General features: G+C 44.4%; 1 protein-coding gene across 1 annotated transcript in view; it reads right to left on the minus strand.

Moving 5' to 3' along the window:
• LOC127582291 (centrosome-associated protein 350-like) overlaps nt 1-21,933 on the minus strand; it is a 76,272-nt gene that overhangs the window by 18,895 nt on the left and 35,444 nt on the right. Inside the window, exons 9-20 of the mRNA XM_052037468.1 lie at nt 21,737-21,867; nt 20,590-20,666; nt 19,839-19,975; nt 19,109-19,248; nt 15,089-15,273; nt 14,007-14,197; nt 13,549-13,636; nt 10,792-10,938; nt 9,111-9,286; nt 8,072-8,259; nt 3,382-3,506; nt 280-385 (exon numbers count right to left, since the gene is read on the minus strand). Coding sequence (XP_051893428.1) covers nt 280-385; nt 3,382-3,506; nt 8,072-8,259; nt 9,111-9,286; nt 10,792-10,938; nt 13,549-13,636; nt 14,007-14,197; nt 15,089-15,273; nt 19,109-19,248; nt 19,839-19,975; nt 20,590-20,666; nt 21,737-21,867 — 1,691 coding nt within the window. The remainder of the gene's footprint in view (nt 1-279; nt 386-3,381; nt 3,507-8,071; nt 8,260-9,110; nt 9,287-10,791; nt 10,939-13,548; nt 13,637-14,006; nt 14,198-15,088; nt 15,274-19,108; nt 19,249-19,838; nt 19,976-20,589; nt 20,667-21,736; nt 21,868-21,933) is intronic.

A 21,933-nucleotide genomic window follows, 5' to 3' on the forward strand; every position in this document is an offset into this window, starting at 1 on the left:
ATTTTAATAAATATGGCTGCGTCCGTTTTTAATCCTTGACCTATTATTTTAAAACACATGCTCTTCATTATTTTAAAATCTACAGCCCTCTTCTGTACATATAGTTTGATAAGGATAAATAATTTGTTATCAGACCTGAGAAATGGGGGTTGATGTATGGTACAAACCAGATACAGCCATATCGAGAAAAACAACATAGGCAGCTTCCAAAAACAGATTCCCAGCTGTAAGAACAACATAATCTCAGTCTTTAAAGCAATAGGCAGATTCCCTTCTTACCACTGATGAGGAAATCTTTCTCTGATTGAATCTTGGCTGCTTTCGTCACCAAGTTTTCAGAAGGTTCGAGAACTGTAGAGATCTGTTTCAAAGTTTCAGCTGGTTTCTATAAATGAGAAACCCAAATGTTAAAAAAGGTATCAGTTTAACCACAAACTTTGAAGCATAATACTTTGCACCTGCCTTCAAAGAAGACACAGAAAATCTCCTGGAAATAGTGGTCAATGACAGATCCAGAATGAATGACGAACCGAGAAATTAGAATTAAAAAGTAAATGGAAAAATTAAAAGGGATTGAAAGCAGATAAAACTCGTGACCTAACGGAAAAAATTTTGAAAGAAGTGGCTAGGAAAGTAATGGATCCACTGGCTGTTATGTTCCAAATTTTCATTCATTCTGAAATTATTTATTAGCAAATAAAAGCACCCAACCCCCCACCTTTTAAGAAAGGAGGGAGAAGGAAAACAGGGAACTTCAGACTTGTTGTCTTTACGTCAGTAGTAGGAAAAATGCTAGAATCTGTCATGAAGGAACTGGAACTTGGAAAATAATGTTAGGATTGATTAAAGTCAACATGGATCTAAGAAAAGGAAATAAGATCCAACAAACTGGTCAGAGTTTTTTTGGGTTATACGCAGCAGAATAGATAACAATGAGCCCATGGACATGCTGTACTTTGACATTCAGAAGGCTGTAAGGTGCCACAAAAAATGTTATTTGTCAACAGTAAAGTACGTGGGATTGGGGATAATAAACCAACACAAACTGAGAATTGGTTAATGAACAGAAAACAGAGACAAGGAGCAAATGGATCATTTTTGGGTTGAGAAGCTGTGACTAGTGGGATTCTTCAGGGATTAGTGCTGGGGCCCCAGTGATTTGGAGGAGGAGGTCAAGTGTACTATAACCAAGATTGCTGATGATGCAATGCTGGGTGCCAGCGTGGGATGGGAGGAGGGTGCAAAGGGCTTTGGGAGATGACCTTGGGTTAAATGAATGGTCAAGGACATGGGAGGCAGAATATAATCTGGAAAAAGGTGATGTGTTTAGAAAAAAAAACAGCTAGAAAAGATTTGTTAGAGAAATGGAAAAGAGTGGTATTGCTTAAATGGCAAGAGACTTACAGATGTTTGCATTCAGAAATATCTGGATGACCTTGTATGCAGATCACTAGTCACCATGCATGTATGGCAAGCAATTGGGTAGACAAATGATATTTTATTGCAAGAGGGTTTGAGCAGAAGAGTATATATGCCTTCCTGCAATTATATGGGGCCCTGGGGAGATCACACCTGGATAGTAAATACTGCTTTGGTCTTCCTAACTAATGAACAATGTACCTATGATAAGGAGAATGTGCTACATGATCACCAGATTTATTCCTGAAGGCCCAGGACTGAACAATATTCAAGGCAGAGAGATTTTGGATATTAAGGAAGAAGTGGGGTTAATGCAGGGGGGTGGAGTTGAGGTAATTATGATCTCACTGAATGGCAGAGCTGGCACAGGGTCCATGCATTGTACAACCAAGTTTAAAACTCCAGCAAACCAACCGCCTCCCAGAATCTCAAAGCTGTTTTATTATGAATTCCAACAACTCCTTTTCCAGATCTCCCACGATACAGAATCCTGATAAATTTCTCCCCATTCTTATCTGTCACAATGAAATCTAAACCCTTCCCATTCAGAAAAATTCTTGTGCAATTCTAATGGACCAAATGACATACCATTTTTATTTATCATGTGGAATCTTAACACACAGCACCTCTGTTCACCCTGCTTTTGTGTTCTGCAGATTTACTCCATTTAATCCAAACTAAATTGTAAACAAAAACAGCTGCTGATTTAATCTAGTTTGGACAAAATACACAGTCTGCATTGGGAGATCAAATATTAATAGACATGTATGTATTTCTGCAAATATTTGTTTTATTTTACTGTAGGCTCACATCTAAGTAGGGTTTTATTTACCCTGGTTTAAAACATGACTGATATGTAGTACATTAATCTGTTCACGTGCACCAAGAATCTTACTGACTTCTGAGACCAGGTACTTGCTCTGATCTCACTCTTTGACATCATCTGATAAAATTAATGCCCATTTACCACTTCTCTCTATATTTTCAACTTCCCCAGAAGGTTCCTACTCCTGCTGGGTTAAAGCCCTTTGGTCGATGCCCATCTTCTGACGTCTACATGGTTGAATGAAGTAAGATCATAAAAAGAATAGCAGGAGCCGGCCATTTGGTCCCTCATGCCTTCCTTGCCATTCAGTAAGACCAGGCTGAGGGACCGATTCGTGGAGGAAATTGGTCTTCTACGACAGACCAATTTCCTCCACTAACCTCTTATCTCTTGATTCCCTAAACATCCAAAAATCTATTGATCTCTACCTTGAGTAAACTCTGTGTGTCTCCACAGCCATCTTGGGTAGACAATTCTTAAGATTCACTACCCATTGACTGAAGGTATATTTTCTCATATCTGTCCTGAAATGCTGACCCCTTATTTTGAGATTTTGACCCCTGGCTCCAAAAAACACAGTCAAGGGAAGCATCATTACCACATTTATCCTGTCAAACTCTGTAAAATTTGTACATTTCAATGAGATTATCTCTTAATACTAAACTTAAGAGAGAACAGGCCTAGTCCGCTTACTGACAACTCCCAATCCTTGGATCAATCTGGTGAACCTTCACTCCAATCACTCTACCTTGCTTGATAAGGAGACCAGAGCTGTACACAATATTCCAGATACAGTTTCATGAGGATCCATAAAGGAATAGGAAACATCTGCATGCTATGGTGCCAAAGGCATGGTTGAGGGAGGGGAAGGAGGCTGTTGAAATACAACAAAATTGCTCCTACCCTCACCCATTGTGTTCCACTGTGGATCAGTCAGCAGGAAGAACCCTTGCTGAGTCTTTTTGTTAACAATGATCCATTACTACCTTAAACAAGACCACTCAGTTTAGACTGAAGTTAAAAAACTTTATCTTGAAGTTGGGAGCAGAATTTAGCAACTAAATCCCTACAGTCTTTATATAATGAAGATGATTAAACCACCAGTTTGTGGACATGTGCACTAACATTGTCCTTACCGCATTCTGCTTCCTTCTATTTAGTTCATCCAAAGAAAAGTCTTCAGCCAGTGTCATCACTTTGTTGATCTCAAGGTGCTTGGTTGATTCTGGGGAATGGGAGCATTCTTCAGCATTGCTGTTATCTAATTCACATGGGAGAGAGATTCAAAAAGGATAATATCTCATGCCACAATACACCGATGTAGGAGATCACAGCTTCAATGGCTGGTCATAATAGGATTAGCCATGGTTAAAGTGCCAACATTGACTGGAGCACTCCTCAATTAGTAAAAGTAGGACCTGTATTTATGCACAAATTTCAGTCACCTCAGCTCTCCTCAAGCTACTTCACAGCCAATGAATCTTTTTTGAAGTGTGCTTACTGTTGTAGAAAATGCAGCAGTGAATTTGTACCCAGCAATGTAAGGACCAGATCATCTATTTTTACTGATCATATCTGAAGAGATAAAAAATTGGCCTGGACATCTTGGACAACTCCCCTGCCCTTCTTCAAAATAGTTCCCCGTGCTTCTTTTGTTAATCCAGCTGAGGGACCCATCTATAAATTTATTTGTCTGGGCTACTTTGACACCACTTCCCAAAACCCACTATCACCAAGAACAAGGCAGCAGGTATTTGGGAATACTTGGGACCCGTTTCCCCTCCAGGTCAAGCATCACCCTGACAAGGAAGTTTTTTTGCCATTCCTTCATTGTCACTGGTCTAACTCTTGAAATTCCCTCGGCAACGGTGCAATGGGAGTACCTTCATTAGAAGCAGCAGCATTTCACTATCAACCTCTCAAGGGCAGTTAAGAATGGGCAATAAATTCTGGCTTTGCTAGTGACACTAAATCCCATTAGTTTATTAAAAAAGCACGGTCAGCTCCAAGTATGTATAAATGGTAAATGTGTTCAATACAGATAAATGGGAGGTGTCACATTCTGAGGGAAGAAGAGAGCCGCATATTCCTTGAATAACAACAGGCGGAGCAACAAAGGGATTTAAGGACACAACTCACCAAAAATACCCATGCGGGTTTACATTAGAAAAGCAAACTTTATTCCCAGTGGCATAGAATTGTAAAGCAGGGAAGTCATCTTCAACTTGGCTACATCACACTTGGAGGTCTGTGAACATTTTTGGCCTCCATATTTTAAAGAAACACAGAGGTGCAGGAGAAGGTTCAAAAAGGATTCATTGGGATGATTCCAGAGGATATACTTTTGAGAAGGAAGGAAAAGTCTAAAGCTCTTTAATGACAGGTCCATGCACTGTTACTTATTCATGGGAGTCTCCTACCGCTCCTCTATATCTAACCCCATGAACACCTTCCTCTGTTCCTTCTTTCAGGTGCTTATCCAGCTTCCAATTAAATACATCAGTGCAATTTTCCTCAACTTGTACTTACAGTCACAAGATCCCCCTATGAAACACCTCACAGGCAATTAGTAAACCATTGAACTTCTTGAGGATCATCTTATGTTTACAGCAATTGAAAACCAAAAGAATGCAGATTCTGGGATCACCTGGACACAGAAATATATCTGCAATGATTATTTTATCATATTCTTCGTAATGTTAAAAAATTCCAAAGAACACTTGTAGAGAAATGTTCCAGCCTGTTCTGTCTTTTCTAATATCCTAGTGTCATTTACTCCTGCTATTGAATGCTTATACCTATTTTAGTTATTCTGTATCTTTGTCAAATACAGAGTTCCAAAAGGTGATGACCCCTGAATTAATCCCTCAATGAGAAAAAAAAGCCAGCTAACAATCCCAGTGAAAAATGCCATTGAATAGGGCCCTAATGCACAATGTGAAAACATGCCAAAGCATATTGTTGTCTACTAAACCTATAATAGCTGGCAGGAATTGGCAAGTTCTCAAATCCCTTTGAAGGTTCAGCAGCAATTAGTTTTGATTTATTCATGCTACACTCCAGCCGCAGAGTGCAGGGTATTAAAACAAAGTGTAAGTTACCCTCATCCACTTAAGATACTTATTGAAAGTGTCATCAAGCTCTTGCTAATTAATTCTATGGGAGCCGCTGTTTACCCCTTTGCCTTTTAGCACCTTGCACGACTATTTCCTCTTGAGCAAGGGAAAATTTCATTTTGAACCCCAACATGTAGTCCTAGGCTTTTGGCCTGGTATCAGCCAAGGATCAACGGGGAACACTACCGGCTCTGTCAGAAGTTCAAGTTCTACTCCATGGACATTTGGACGAGATCGAGCCTGCCCTTTCTAGCGAATGCAACTGAACCCACTGAGGATATATGAAGAGCAAGAGAGTTTATCTGAGCCAGTATTTATCCTTTAACTTGCATCATAGAGAAAGAATATTTTATTTTACACTTGTAATAACTCCACCCATTGAGAAATCTGACTCCCAGAGGAGTAATCCCAGTAGTCTCATTCCTTCTCTCCTTGTTTCCAATGAAAATACCAGCACATCTTTGGGATGAAGATGGAAACTGGAGCATCCAGTGGAAACCCACACAATCACAGAGAAAACTTGCAAACTACACATGGACAGCGCCGGAGAACAGAATCGAACCTGGTACCTGGAGCTGTGAGGCAGCAGTACTAACTGCTGCTCCACTGTGCTGCCATTGCCTCATACTGTCTGCTGCAGTTTCCATATTACAACAGTGACAGAAACTCAAAGAACACCTATTGGTTTAATAGGTTTAATAGTGCTCTAGAACAGCCAAAGGTTGTGAAAGAAGTAATACAGATGCAAGCATTTAGTGCTGAGTGAGCTCAACAGCCTCCTCACAAGTCAGGTGCAGGTTTATGCTGCAGACTGTGCTCAGTATCAGCTGGTTTGAGCTACAACCTTCTCACAGCATCAACATCTGGACCACGGTCTTGGACCATTCTGGCATTCTCATTCACGTTGATGATTTCACTCAACATTTTGGAATTCGTGAGCATTAGCCTGGACCACAATCTACAGCAATAGGAGACACTCAGAGACATCTCGGGAGAGTTCACTCCGACTCTCAAGTTTACTGATTGCATTTTGTCAGCTAAATCAGCCTGGATCCAGTATGAACGACAGAGCAAGGCCAACTTGTCAGAGGATGCAAAACCCAGCAAGGCAGGGGACATGGAGGCCTATTGATCTTAAAGGCGGCAGCTCATTTAAATAAACATGGAGAGCCCTGCCCATCACTCAGCCAGTGGGAGCCACAGAGATGTGGGAAAGCACTCCGACAGACAGAGGAAGCAGGGGGAAATGTCTGGGAACAATTAACACTGGGTGGTGCGTGGTGTGTTGGGGTGGGGATGGAGATCTGGGCACACACGCAGCTGAGGAAGCCAAAGGTTTCTTCCTGAGCCCTGGGAGCAGGGCCCCTGCTTCACCGGGCCAACAAGGCAAAATTGTAAAACTTGCCCAGGTTCCTCAAGGACCTGTGGGCTTCCCCAACAGGACACCGTTAAAAAGATCAATTTTATACTTTATGCTTCAGATACAATACAGTACTTCGATTGAGTAGGAACGTAGGCATCCAATTTATACAGCAAGATCCCACTAATAGCAGTGCAATAACATCCAGATCACCAACTTGTTGTGACATCAGTTGAGGGACAAATGTTGGCATGGACACAAGAAATAACTTGCCTGTTCTTCTTCAAGTAATTCAATGCTATCTTTTACTTCCACCTCTGGGGCAGTAGATGGTCCACAGTTTAACTTCTCAGGCGGTAGTTGACACCTAGGACACTGCAGCATTCCGTCAGTGCTACACTGACCTGTCAGCCTACACTTGGGATGTCAGGTACTGATACTTAAATTCCCCGCCCACTCAAAGACCTTCTCCTACCCATGACGGTGGTTTGCGGGAGGAAGTGTGTGAGGGAAAGGTTAAAATTGAGAACAGAATTTCCCAGAAAATATATTTTAAATACACAGTACAGGAAGCAGTGGATTTAATCTGTGTTTTAATCGGCAAAATGTGTTTGGAAAATACAAGTAGTGAGTTTTAAGCAAAAATACTATTTACAGCGTGCTGTATTTGGAAGCTGCTGTCTAAGCACCTTCTCCTCGACATTTTCCCACTGGAATCAGCTTCAGGGGCTTTCATACCTTGGAGAGGTTCATTAATCTAAACCATTGTTAATGTCATTATGGTTATGCTTACAAACTATTTGTAAAACATGTAATTAAATTCTCTCATTTTTATATCATCAAATCAGGAACAAGGGCACCTCCTCCCCATTAATGACCAATTGGGTTTGGAGTTGTGGATGAAAAACAGACTGCAGATGCTGGAATCTGGAACAACACACAAAATGCTGGAGGATCTCAACAGGTCAGGCAGCATCTGTGGAGGGAAATGGACCGTCAACATTTTGGGTCGAGACCATCTGGTCCAGATGAAGGTTCTCGACCCAAACCGTCAAATGTCTATCTCCCTCCTTCCTGCCAGACCTGCTGAGTTCCCCCAGTATGTGTGTTGGACTTGTGGGTGGTGGGCAGTGAAAACCCAGCACTATTTTACATGAAAGGACAAAACATGAGGAGGATAAAGATCATACTTAACCCTCTCGCACACTTCCTGCAAGCCAATTAACTGAGCTGCAGCCACAAGGCCTACGGTGGTGACAAAAGGACCAGTGTGTGATGGGAGACACAGGGGAGGAGTGCTTGCAAGAGATTAAAATAAAAACCCAACAAAATAATTGAGCTGAAGCATACCTTTCTCCGTGGAAGGATCCCGTGTGCCTGGAACTTGCTCCCTGACTTGTGGGCTCCAGGCGGCCAAAGCCTCTGTCTCAGTCCCGTGAATGACAGGCTCCTCCACATCCAAAGGTTGCTTCCATGCCAGCACATCCATGGCCTGTCTCCGCCGCCTGATCAGCTCCTCCTCTTTTTTAGAAAGGAACCTATTAAATGCAAAAGGAAACCCCCGCCCCCAACTCAGTCATACTGGAATCCACAGAGCTGCGGCAGAATTGGCACAGATTACCAAAAGGACACTGGCGACACTGATTCAGTATTCCTGCCCCTGCCTACTATTGGGTTCCCTCAACTCCCACCCAGATCAAGAGGACACCCAGGCAGCATGGTCTTCAGCCTCAGTGCTCTGCACTTGCCTTCACAGCATTACTGTTTGGCCACTCAGACGGGGCAGGGGAAGGGGTGGTTCCCACTATGATGGGACAGGAGACGAGGGTGCCTACTGAGATGAGGCAGGGGAATGGAGTGGTGCCTTGTTTGCACCATATTACGAGCCAGTAGCACAGTCCCACCACCATCAGCTTAAATCACCAGCCCAGAATGGACAGAATTTCAGCCTGAGCAAATGCCACCTCCCAGCCCACACAGAAAAGAGTGAAAGCTAAATGTTGTCATGTGATTTCCTTTACATTTTAGAATTACAAAAAGAATCATTCAGCACCCCCAGCCTCCTCTCAAATTGATTATGGCTGACCAGTATACCGTCCCCTCCTCTCTTGCTCCACATTGGAGCCTAGCTACCTTTCTCGGGCCCAACGGGACATGAGTATTCGTTTCAGGCTCAGGTTGGATCAAGGATGAAAAGCACTGGGTCTTGGTGCTGAGACCCAAAGTGCTCAAGAAAATTGCAGCCACATTCTTATAAATGGCTGATGAGATTTAAGAACTGATCAGCCTTCTCCACATCCCTGTGTAAGGACCTGAGGTACATTTTTGTCACCCCACTCCATTCTGCCATCCACAGGATTCACCAGCAGTCACTGATGGAGCAGCCTACCTTTCATCCAGTTTCCTGTGCATTTCCTTCAGTCGGTCCATGGCCGAGCAGCCTTCACTGCCCAAGAGTGACTGAGGGGAAGAGCACCCCACATCTGGGTCAGGCTCAGGACCGGCCAAGTGTGTGGATTCACTGTCGGCAGCTGCAGGCGATGAGGTGTCCTTCCCTCCTGAAAACTAAACAGGAGTGGTACTGTTGATCCTTCGCTTAAATTTGAAGATATTTGGAGTCCATTTATTCAATATTTTCATATGACGTAGATCCCCTTTCAATAACTTTCCAACTTGGAGGAACGGACTTGACGACATAATATTGCTCTGTTTCTACTGAGAAATTTTAGCCCAGTTTTTTTTCTTTTTTTTTGTTGCTTGTTTTTTTTTAAAGTTTTTTTTTGTTTAGTTTATATTGTTTATAATTTTTTTATTGATTTGGGTCTTTATTTAAATTTATATAATAAATCTTATTTCCTTTCTTTTATATTATATTCATTTACTAAGAGATCGTTGGATCTACAGTTTTTTTTATATTTTATTGTTCTTTATGATTATATATGCTATGATTGTTATCCTGATCACTTTGTATTACATGTATAAATATTGATGCTATATATCAATCTGTATTAATTTGAAAACTAATAAAAAAATTGAAAAAGAAAGAAAGAAAACTAAACAAGACCCAGAGACCAGAGTAGAAATGGCCCAGGATATCCAGCTGCCATCCCAGTAAACAGGGCTGGTACCACACACAGTCAGTGGAATGCCACCAATCTCTCTGTCTGCTATCAGCCACTGCAATTGTCATAAGCAACAAAATGATGCAACTTTATACACAACGTGCCACACTTTTCTTTACAACTGTATCCCTCCCATTGCAGGACCTGACTTACAGGCAAACAATTCCAACACTATCATCTCACTTGTTCTCACATGAACGTAGAATCCAGAATAGTCCAACATAATGCGGACCTTAACCAGTGTCTCTTCCCATGAAATGTGTGAGGGAGATAAGTGCTGTATTACTGGAGTGATCAGGGCCAATAATCTTGGTTGATTTTAACTTCTCCTCCAGCCTAGGGTGACTCAGTGCTGGGAGTAACTGGGCAACTTCCTGGAGAAGAGGAAGATTGAAGCTACAGTTGGTGCAATTACCTGGAGCCCACTGGAAAGCTTTGTAAATGCATGATCCAGATTCATGTTACTCTCCATCCTCACTATTAATTATCTGCTTTTATAAAGCATTGTAATGTGGCAAGACATCCCAAGGTGATTCACAGGACAGTGAGTAAGCAGAATGTTACTCCATCTGTGTGACTTTTTACAAGGTTGGACACCAGGAAACTTGTAGTGAACATTGAGAGATGAGGGAGAATTCCAGAGCTCAGGGCCCAAGCAGCTGAAGGCATGGTCAACAACGCCACAGAATTGTAAAACAAAAAACCCACAAGAGGCAGGAATTAAAAGGAGCACAAAACTCTTGGAGGTTGTAGGGCAGGTGGTGGTTATAGAAAGAGGATGGAGCAAATTGTGGGCAAACTGCGAGCCAACGTGACTGAGGGCCATGGATGAAAGGGACTATGTGCAAGCTGGAATATGGGCTGCGGAGGTTTGGTTGGGCTGAAGGTTACTGAGGAAGCAAGAAGGGACAGCAGGAGTCTGGAGGGAGTGATGTTGTAGCTTCTTACCCAAGGGCCTGTGGCAGACCTGCTCAGCTGCCACTGTAGGTGTGCTGTTGACCGATGAATCCGAAAAATCTCTTGCTGCTGTTTCAGGAGGAGCTTCCTCTCCTGGTGCGCGACCCGATAGGCATTCTGGAGGTGCCTGATCTCTGCCTGGAAATGGGAATGGATATGTTAAACCTTGGCAGGTGAGCAGCAAAGCAATTAGTGTCTAATTCCATCACTGAAGCTGAGTAGAAACTAGACACTCAATCTCCTCAATTCCAGGAAAGCAATTTAGATCTTCAATTTATATGGTGCCCTTTACTATTTCAAGACAATCTAACGTACTTTATAGCTCATGAAATATCTTTGAATTGTATTCACTTGTACGTGGTGTCAATAACATAGCAGCATCTGGTTCTCCACAAGCTCCCATAAACAACGTAATTATGACCAGGCTATCCGGTTACTGATTACAAGGGGAGAAGGTAGAAAAGATGATAGAAGGATAGTGAGGTATCCTGTAATAGAGGACAAATCCCCAGTTTTCTCTCCAAATCACGTCTTAACATCTTTTGGGCCCATTTCAGAGAGAGGAGACTCAGCCTTGCTTTAATTGACTCATCCAGAACTCAGCACCTCTGATAGTGCAGCATCTCTCCAGCACTGGAGCTTCGGAAGCCACCACATTCTGACTCAAAAGGCAAGAACACTACCCACCAAGTCACAGTTGACAGCAAGGGCTTCCCCAGCATCACCAGTAATTACCGGCCTGGGTTTTGCTGGCAGCTCGGACTCAGAGTGATTGTCCAAGTCCTGAACGTACAGGCTAAGCTCTACTGGTGATTCCCTTTCAAGGTTTCTGCCAATGAGGCCCACATGGAGTCCTACTGTGGTGCAGCAGCTTGCTGCTCAACCTTGTCAGTGGGATACCCACACTCATATCTCACTGTGGATTGGACCAGCAACAGGATCCATAATCCCATTCCTCTGAATGAGGGCTATACAGCTGCAAAAACAAAAAGAAAGGTAAGAATAAGGCAGAGATACAAGAGATAGCAGATGCTGTAATCTGGAGTGAAAAAACAAACTGCTGGAGGAACTCAGCAGGTGGAGCAGAATCTGTGGAGGCAAAGGAATAGTCAACATTTCCGGTGGAGACCTGCTGAGTTCCTCCAACAGTTTGCTTTTTGCTCAAGAATAAGGTAGGTTGCATTCATTCAATCACTTGGTCTTTAATTATTTATAAGTGTTTTAAGCTTGTTTTTAAAAATGCCTTAAAATTCAGAGACACTGGGTATTAAGAAACCTTCACAGTTGTCCTTATGAAGTGTCTTGACCCAAAACACCCCGTTGCCTCTTGACCCAATGAGTTCTTCCAGCAGTTTATTTTTTTTTTGCTCAAGAAAACTTCACAGTTGTTTCCACTAGTGAGAGAGTCATGAACAAGGGTACAATAGATGCAAACTAAGGGGGCAGTAATTCTAAACTGAAATGCATGGCAGCTTCTTCTCTCATGGGGTAGCATATCTCTGGAATTCTGTTCTCAAGGGTGGTGGAGGCCAGATCATTGAATAAAATTAAGGTGGAGGTAGATAAATATTTTTGAAGGATTGAGGAATTTAGGATAATGAGGAACTGCCACAAAGGAGTTGAGGCCTGCATAGATCAGCCATGGCCGTATTGAACGGCGGGGCAGGCTTGAGAGGCCTGGTGGCCAACTCTTGTTCCTATTTCCTTGTTTTCTTGTGTTTTCACATGGCAAAGCTGAGGCCGTGGCTTTGGCAATCGTCAAGGCCTCTGGATGGGTTTTATGTGTACGGACCCCAGTGATTTCATGTGATGTTAATCTGGTAAAGATCCAAATGTGATGATTAATCTCAACATATCCAGTGCCAAAGAACTGCAACTTTCTGTGGTGGTTTCTGGTCCCAAGTGGACATGGATGGATAAAATTCCCCGGTTACAGACACAGACCAGCATGTTAACAGCGCAATGCAGAATTTAGTGTCATCATCATGCCATTGGTTATGGGAGCTGCCACTGAACTTGGGAGTTCCATCAATAATCACATTGCAAGGCAAAATCTACAACCTCGCAGACAAGCGACGTTGTCAGCACTGAGAAGGAAGCGAGAATTCTGACCGAATTGACCTCAGCTTCATGCGAAGTGAAAGGGAGTCTTGGGTGGCAATGAAGAGTGACAGGGTGTAGGGGGAAATAAAAGAGCAGGAGGGAGGGATGAAGGGGACAAGGGGGTGGAAAGGGGGATGAAAGGAGGCGAGGGGTAAAAAGGGAAGGGGAGAAAGGGGGTAGAGGGGGAGGAGAGACATGATGTAAAGTGGCAAGGGGGGAAGGCAGCAAGGGGGAGGAAAGGGGAAAGGGGAGAAGGGAGGTGGGGTAAAGGGGCAAAAGGTGCACAGGGAGAAAGGCAAGGACATTTGAGGCAATGGGGTGAGTGATGTGGAAGAGAAGGGCAAAAGGGAATGAAGAGCGAGGGGAGTGAAAGGGGCAGGGAGGTGAAAGTTAAGGGCAAGTGGGACAATGGGGATTGGGGTGAAAGGGGCAAGAAAGATGAGGGTTGTGGGTCAATGGGGAGGGGACAAAGGGACAATGGAGAGGGCAAGAAAGGGGTGAGGGTTTAAAGGAACAAGCAGGGCTATTGGGGGCAAGTGGAATGAAATGGGTATGGGAAAGGAGGTGGTTTGATGGAGTAAAGGGCAGGTGATGGGATGTGGTTGAAAGGGGTGTGGACAGGGACTGGACATCAGCGTTCCTCACCTTCTCCTTTTGTAGCTTCAGCAGAACTTGCCGCTGCTTCCTGATGATGACAGGCCGTTTGTCATCCTGCCCTTTGTCCTGGAGATGTCTGTAGAGTTAATCAATTCAATAAACACGGATGAAGCACATTTAAACCATACCATAATCTGCACCCATATCACAGAACATATTAATAATGTCTCTGTAATAAGAAGTCTCATGGACCGCTATTGGACTCCAGTCTGCCAGTCTATGTCACAGAACGTTACAAAATTTTCCCCTTCCTGCTGGACTGCAGGTAAATCAGTCTGGCTCCATGAGAGGTGCAGGATCCTGCCGCTAGTCGATTCCCTGCTCCGTCACCTTCCCCTTTCCCTGTGCTCAAGGGCCAGATCACCATCTCCTGTTCCTGCACCTTGTTCCTATTTACCATTCTCCTGCAAGACTTGCAAAAGCAAATCTGAGAAAGAGGGACTCACATTTTCTGATGCTCCAGCCAAGCCAGCTCAGCCTTGGTCTTCTCCTTTAGTGCTTTCTCCCTCAGTCGGAACAGAGCTGCCTGGTGCCTGGCTCGAAGATCCTCTTCCTTCAGGTACTGGTGAGCCATCTCGAGGGCAAAACGGCTGAATGCATCCTGGTTCCCAAAGATGGGCCTTCCTGTTTCCTCCCACTGGAACAAAAATATAAATGCAACTATAAACCCATTGACTCTCAAGGGTCCCAGTCCATAAAAGTCCTGGAGCACTGTGGTCATGTGTAATGCTAACACCATGATAGTCTCACTTACTCCGGGGATAGTGCCATTAACTTAAAAAGCACAACACCAACATGGAATTTATATAGCACCTTTAATGTGAGAAAGTTTGCAAGGCACTTCACAGAAGTGCTATAAACAAATTATGATATTGAGCAAAAGGAAACATGCAACCCTTCTCTTGCTCAAAGAAAAATGTTCCAACAGTGGGAGACTTTTCAGCCAATCAATCCTGTGTGGACACTGGTTGTTCAAATGGAGCTGCTGGCTTCAATCTCATTCCCTTTCCTTAATATTTACAGACTTACTTCTTAAATATTTATCCACATCCTTTTAATTTTTACAGACACAGTCAGCCATGTGGTAAAAGATTCAGTATTCTAAAGATTCATGTGAAAACATTTCTTTAAAGCTCAGCACTCAGTTTGTGCCTCTGACACCATTGAACAGGAGCAACCATCCACTCTTCATCTTCCCTTGAAGATATTTTTCAGATTTTTCCTCCACATGCCCTGTGTCAGAGCAAATACCCAATGTTATTGGAGCATTTCTCCCTTCTGGCAGAATGTGTAAGCCTGCAGTTCTCAGCTGTAAACTACACACATTCTGCTGAGCCATGCCCTCCTTTGCAATCTTCTCCTTAGCTAGTCACAGCATATAATTAAACATTATGACCTCCACTGTTATTAGTACAAAAACACACCAAAGTTGACAACAACTTGTATTTGTATTGTATTTATAACTTGATAAGACATACAAATCTGACAATTTTGAATTCTCCTTAAGCAACATTGATTTTGTTCCTACCGGTTGTAACTTGCTAAAAGAAGTGCTTGGTCTGTGCCGTACACGGCTGTCCCCAGAATGCAGGTTTTTAATATTTTCCATTGTCTGCCTATAATGGCTCTCAGAAGGCAACAGGGACCAAAGGGACTGCTCCATTAGCTTATCCTTCATCAGTGATCCATGGGTGACTGAAGTGTGAGCAGTTCCTGAAACAGATTCAACAGTTGAGTAAACTTAACACAGACACAGCTTCCTGTCACGATTTTCTATTTGTCCGGATGTGGCTTTGATCCAAGAACAGATAACATCAGTTTGCAATAGAAATATGTAGAATTATAGTGACATGGGAGAGAGACTTTCCTGGGCAGTGAATCAGTCAGGCCTCCTGAGTATCTTTTGAGATAGGAGAACATTACTCGAAGTTATACAGTTTGGACAATGCAAGTGATGGGGTGCGATTGGAAGATTATTTAGGGCAAACTGAATCCATCAGGTTAATGCTGGCATTTCATCTGAACCAATGCATCAAATATAGACATAATGTCACCAGAATGATTGACTTAACTAGCCATGGGCCCTGTGGAGCTTCTTCACATTGTCTCAAACAGTAAAATGAGAGGATGATCTGCTTGAAGGAGACAAGAATCGACTTTCATCTGCACAAATAATATTTCAGTGACTTAGTGGTTAATCTATGGACCAAGCTCTCAGGGGAAATTATGGAAGGAGTTGATTCAAGCAAATGAAAATTTGATAAGATAACTTGTATCCTAAAATTGCTTAAAAGGTACTTTTAGTTTGAGACATGTGCCAAAGGCAACGTGCTCAAGAGGTGTTTCTAGACTACGGTGACATTGGGCCAAAGCTCCCTAGCCCTGGGGTACTCCCTCATTAATGGTCCAAAGCTCTCTTGCCCTGGGGTACTCCCTCATTAATGGTTGGAACTGCTGTAGTCTAATTAAGGAAGATTGATTGCTGCAAATAGTGAACAATTCCAGTATAATAGCATCGTGTAACCATCTGGATGGTCAGGTGTGGATTAGATGGCCATGTTAAGAGCAAAATGAAAACTGATTAAGGATAGGGAAATGAGTCATAAATTCAGCCAGCACAGAAACAAGCCCTTCAGCCCACCAACCACCCACTTACATTCATCCCATGTTAAAACTTTTTTTAATTCTTCCTCTATTTTTATTATCTCCCCGTGATTCTACCACTCACCTACACACTAGGGGCAATTTACAGAGGTGTATTAACCCACCAACCAGCAAATCTTTGGGATGTGGGAGGAAACCAGAGAATCTCGAGGAAATCCACGTGGACACAGGGAGAACGTGCAAACTCCACGCAGAGCCCCCTTTGAAAATAATGGCCATGCTCAATCCTGCTGGTGTGGGGGTTCTCCACAAATGAACCAATCAAAAGTAGAAAGGTAGAACAACAAACAAGATGCTGGAGGAACTCAGCGGGTCAGGCATCATCTCCACATCTTGTGTGTTGGTCCAGATTCCAGCATCTGCAGTCTATTGTGTCTCCAAAAGGAGAAAGGTCCCCCCAGCCCATCCCATCTTTCCTGTAGTATAACAAACTTCCTGGGTCTCTTTCCAAGTTCTGATGAAAGGTCTTCAGTGTGAAACATTAACTCTGTTTATCTTCCCACGGATGCAGCCTGTCCTGCTGAGCATTTCCAGCGTTTTCTGTTTTTATTTTCAATTCCCCACATCAGCACCTTTTTTGATTTTCAGCATAAAGAAATACTTTGGAAAGATAGAAGAACCCAAAGATGCATTCTGGGTATTGTGCATTTAGCACTGTTGCCTCACTTAATGGGTTTGGAAAAATGATATCTGGAGTGTGAAGGTACATCTGACCAGTGAAGACTCAAAACTAAACCTGCGCCAGGATCAGCGAAACTAAAGGAATGGAAGGACAAAACCAGTGAGGACTATCGACTGGCACAAGGTGCACAGAAGAGGGCAGATCACCATCAAAACCCAACCTCAACAACAAACCAATTCCAACATGGCTGTGGGATATTTAAACAGCTCAGTATTTAACACAAGGGCAACGTAGCCACAGAGAAGACAATTCATGTGTGTATTTAGAAGAACCTTTTGTTGACAAGCCACACATCCAGCAAGGGAAGATGGAGACACATGAGACTGCAAATCCTGGAACCTGGAGCAAAAAACAAACTGCTGAAAGAACTCAGTGGGTCAGGCAGCATCTGTAGGGGGAAATAAACAATCGACTTACTGGGTCGAGACCCTTCATCTGGACTGAGAGCAGAGGGGAGATAGCCAGTATAAAAGAGGTGAGGGCAAGGGGTGAGGCAAGAGTTGGCAAGTGATAGGTGGATCCAAGTGAAGAGGGGCTGACAGACAGATGGAGGAGGGGAGGGCAGAGACAGAGGCTGGGAGGTGATAGGTGGAGGCGATAAAGGGCTACAGATGATGGAATCTGATGCAAAAGGAAGGTGGAGCATGGAACCAACAAAGGGAAGTGGGGTGGGATCTTCACTGCAAATATGCCAAACTCACATTCACCTCCTCATCTGGTCCCTCACAGCTTCACCTGGTCTCATTCACTGCTTTAAATTTTCATATTAAATTTGTTCATTGGGAACCTTTCCACGGTATGTTAATTGGCAAAGGAATTTGATTATGGAAGGGTGGTGTGGGGGAAGACAGGGATGTTGGGAGGAGAGTGGGGTGTGACATGGAGGGTGTGACAGGGAGGAGAGAGGGGTGGTGGCAGGGGAGGGATGGTGGCAGGAGGAGGGGGCAGCGGAGGGGTGAGAGAGGTGGCGGCGGGGGGGTGGTGGGGCAAGGAGGGGGCAGCGGGAAGAGAGGGGGAGGTGGAGGGGAAGAGAGTGGTGACGGGAGGAGAGAGGGGGGCGGTGGAGGGGGTGAGAGAGGGATGACGGAGGAGAGAGGGTGGCAGAGGGGGGCGAGAGAGGCGCTATGACCTGTGGCACTGCACTAAATGACAAACTACTTGGGCAACTTCTTGGCCTGAGGCATGGTGCATAATGACTTTACCACTGGAAAAGTATCTCAAAGGCTGGACTAATGACATGGATAAACGAGTTCAAATCCCACCTCAGTGGCAGAGGATTATATATAGAGTAAAGTAAATTAATCTGCAATGATGCTATTATGTGGAATTGTGACCATATATGTTTATTAATGTCTATCATTACCTCAGCAGAGATGCCTGTATCGTGAGAGGAATTAAATAATGACCAGAGTGACCGTGGTCATATGCCGGGGGGGAGGGAGAGGGGGAGAGAGGGGAAGAGAGGGGGAGAGAGGGAGAGAGAGGGGGAGAGAGTGGGGGAGAGTGGGAGAGAGGGGGGGAGAGAGGGGGAGAGAGGGGGAGAGAGGGGGAGGGAGGGGGAGGGAGGGGGAGGGGGAGGGGGAGAGAGGGAGTGAGGGGGGGGGAGAGGGGGAGAGAGGGGGAGAGAGGGGGAGAGAGGGGGAGAGGGGGGGGAGAGAGGGGGAGAGAGGGGGAGAGAGGGGGAGAGAGGGGGAGAGAGGGGGAGAGAGGGGGAGAGAGGGGGAGAGAGGGGGAGAGAGGGGGAGAGAGGGGGAGAGAGGGGGAGAGAGGGGGAGAGAGGGGGAGAGAGGGGGAGAGAGGGGGAGAGAGGGGGAGAGAGGGGGAGAGAGGGGGAGAGAGGGGGAGAGAGGGGGAGAGAGGGGGAGAGAGGGGGGAGAGAGGGGGAGAGAGGGGGAGAGAGGGGGAGAGAGGGGGAGAGAGGGGGAGAGGAGGGGGAGAGAGGGGGAGAGAGGGGGGAGAGAGGGGGAGAGAGGGGGAGAGAGGGGGAGAGAGGGGGAGAGAGGGGAGAGAGGGGGAGAGAGGGGGAGAGAGGGGGAGAGAGGGGGAGAGAGGGAGGAATCCAGTCAGGCGGAGGACCCACCAAACTTCATTCACCAGGAGCATCCTTCCCATCTCATCCCACCCTGCCACAGTGGTCACCCAGGTGATCAACACACAACGATCAGGAGGAAGAAGCTCCAGGCTGTTTGGTAGAACTTGTACCTTTCCCATCCACTGAGATCTCTGCACTTGCACTGCTTCTGCTGTTCCTCAAATGTTCAGTGAAGTCAGGGGACACCAAGGACCTCTTCACCTCCAGCACTGAGTCTTCTTTCAGGGAAGTATTCATCCTACAGCGGAAACTGGTGTGAAGGACAGAGAAAGCAAATTTCAGCATAGATCTTTTCTCATTATCCAGGACAGAAGTGACCCACATTACAGAGTTCCAAAAAGCAGTAATCATACCTCCTCCAGTGGGAGCATTCTTGGGTTATATGTAGCGAGGGAGGGGTGGGGGAAATTCAAAACTAATCCATGGAATCGATATTGGTGACATAAATCCAAGCATAACCTTTACCTTAAGTTTTAAGAATCACTCACGGGATTCACCAGTTGAGATGTGACAGCACTGACTGCCAGAGGGCACATTAACCCAACTCTCTGGTGGGGAACTTCCAGGACTGGATGGAATGCTGGTGTTTTACCCAAGTAATGTAGTTCTCCATGAAGACTGAAACTCGGCAGGGTATAAAACCTGAGCATTGGGCACAGTCCTGTCAACTTCCCACAGGTCAGCTCCCAGGTCAGTGTGTCCCAGAACCTCAAAACTGAGAACTCAACATGGTAGAATCTGAGCACGCTGACTGTTGGCCAAAACTTCCGAAAGAAATGGGAGCTACATAGGAGTGTAAGGATCCAGGTCCCTGCTCCAAACCAGGACATCTTCTTTCACCTTAACTCCTCAGTTTCCTCTTGGAGTTGCTTCATCAGCTCAGCTACCCTCTGGGTCACAGGGTCCTTCTTCCTCTTCACCATCTCATTTGTGGTCACTTTCCTGGGGCTGGCTGCAGGCCTGGAATCATCCAATGGCTGAAAAGGAAAACAGCACTTTCAGCTCCATTCACTTAAGTGTGGCTAATGCAACAGCAAGTGCATTTGTACAGTGCCTTCAAACTGGGAAACATTCCCCTGATCTTTCAAAAAGTCGTCTACCTGCTCTTTAAATATTTCTAATCATCTCACCTCCAAAACCCTCTAAGATAAAGAATTCCAGAGATTCACTATTCTCTGCAAGAAGAAATTCCTACGCACCTCAGTATTAAATGACTGTCCCCTTATCTCGTAGCTATGTCCCCCTCATTCAAGACTATGTAGCAGAAACATGGGTTCAGTGATGTTACATTGTTGTCATGTTAGTTCTCCACTTTAGGGAGAATGCATACTTCCCTTTCAAGAATCCTGTGTATACGTTGGAGCAGACACTATGGTTGGAGGCACGTGCAGTATCTGGAGTGAGGCAATAAAGCAGCAGCCATATCGCCATTTTGCCGAGTCGTAATGTGTATATCTATTACAAAGACAGCAGCCAAATCTCCAACAAGACGGGGAGAAAAGAAAGATGCAGAAAACTGGATTCACTCCTAATATCCAAGTTGTAGTGGAAACGCAACCAGAGGAGGAGCCATTAATGAGGAAAGTCTTACCGTTCCACTGTGAGGGGAGAGACCAGAGTTTCTGGGGGACTGAGACCTCACATAATTACAGCTGTGTTCAACAATACCTGCCAAATTACAAAATAACATACAATTAATGGCAAGATCAAAGTGGTGATGTTTATTGCAAAACAATGATAAGTGGTTGTATTTACAGAGAGCCTTCCACAGCTCCAACACTCAGTTGGTGCTTGACGCATAATGGAGTACTTTAGAAGTTTAATCTCAGCCAATTCTACACAGCAAGTCCCCACAAAACCACAGTTAGTGATCCAGTAGTCTATTTTCTGTGATATTGAATGAAGAATGAATATTGGCAAGCATCATTGTACTTTTAAAAGTATTTCCATGGAATCTTTCACATCCACCTGAGAAAGCAGGTGTGCTTTGTGTTTGAGCACAATCTTTCTAAAATAAGGATTTTTTTTGCAGTTGGGTGACTTTACAATAGGTGTCCTTGCATAGAGATTTAGGGCAGCTTTAGTGCCAGTCTCTAATGACAAGACCCATACATTATCAAAGGCTCCATAAGCAAAATATTCATCTGTAGCAGAATATGCATTAGTACCTTAAGGAGTAGAGCATATCATAGAGGGGATTTATTCATTGAAATAAAAAAAGAACTTGAAACCTAAAGGACTTTTTGTTGTGCAGCTTCTCTCAAAAGGCAAGTATACTTTAGATCTATTTACAAACGATGCAACTGCCTTTTCTTCCAAAGGGATTTCGATGTGGATGAAAATTCCTCTCTGCACCTCCCGGGAGTTGGCAATGATTGGCTGGCACTTTCATGTGACACAAGCACAAAATTTTTACATGGTAAAGACCATAAAAAAAAGAAAGTATGTGATTGCAGGTCAGCAGAGAGATTATGTCAGACTTTGGCTTTTCCACTCAGCAGGTTGGCAAAGTTTAATGATCCTCTGGTAAAAGTAATTTGAATTTCAAGTATATCCAAACCAATACGCCACAGAATTGATGGACCTAATAGTCTCCACTTCCCATAATTGCCTGGATGCTCCATCCTCAACCACCACAGGCTTCAGATAAAAGTGACAAGGATTCCCAATGTATTCTGCTGGTGGCTTTAACTACAGATCTCCTCCACCCACAAGGCCATGACGCCAGAGGTACCCACCAAACTGCTTCCCTCCTGAAGGCAGGGTCGGCATGGTCCTGGATGGTGACCAGTGTGAACCCAACCTCTGACTTTTCTGGATCAAGAAGGATTTGTTGCCATCTTGCACGTTGTTCGTTTCCCAAGATCTTCTGAGTTGGGGACAGAGAATTGTTAATAGACATTGTTTTATCATTCATTAAAACAGAATTACACAA

This window comes from Pristis pectinata, chromosome 23 (genome assembly GCF_009764475.1).
Source record: "Pristis pectinata isolate sPriPec2 chromosome 23, sPriPec2.1.pri, whole genome shotgun sequence".
NCBI classification, from domain to species: domain Eukaryota; kingdom Metazoa; phylum Chordata; class Chondrichthyes; order Rhinopristiformes; family Pristidae; genus Pristis; species Pristis pectinata.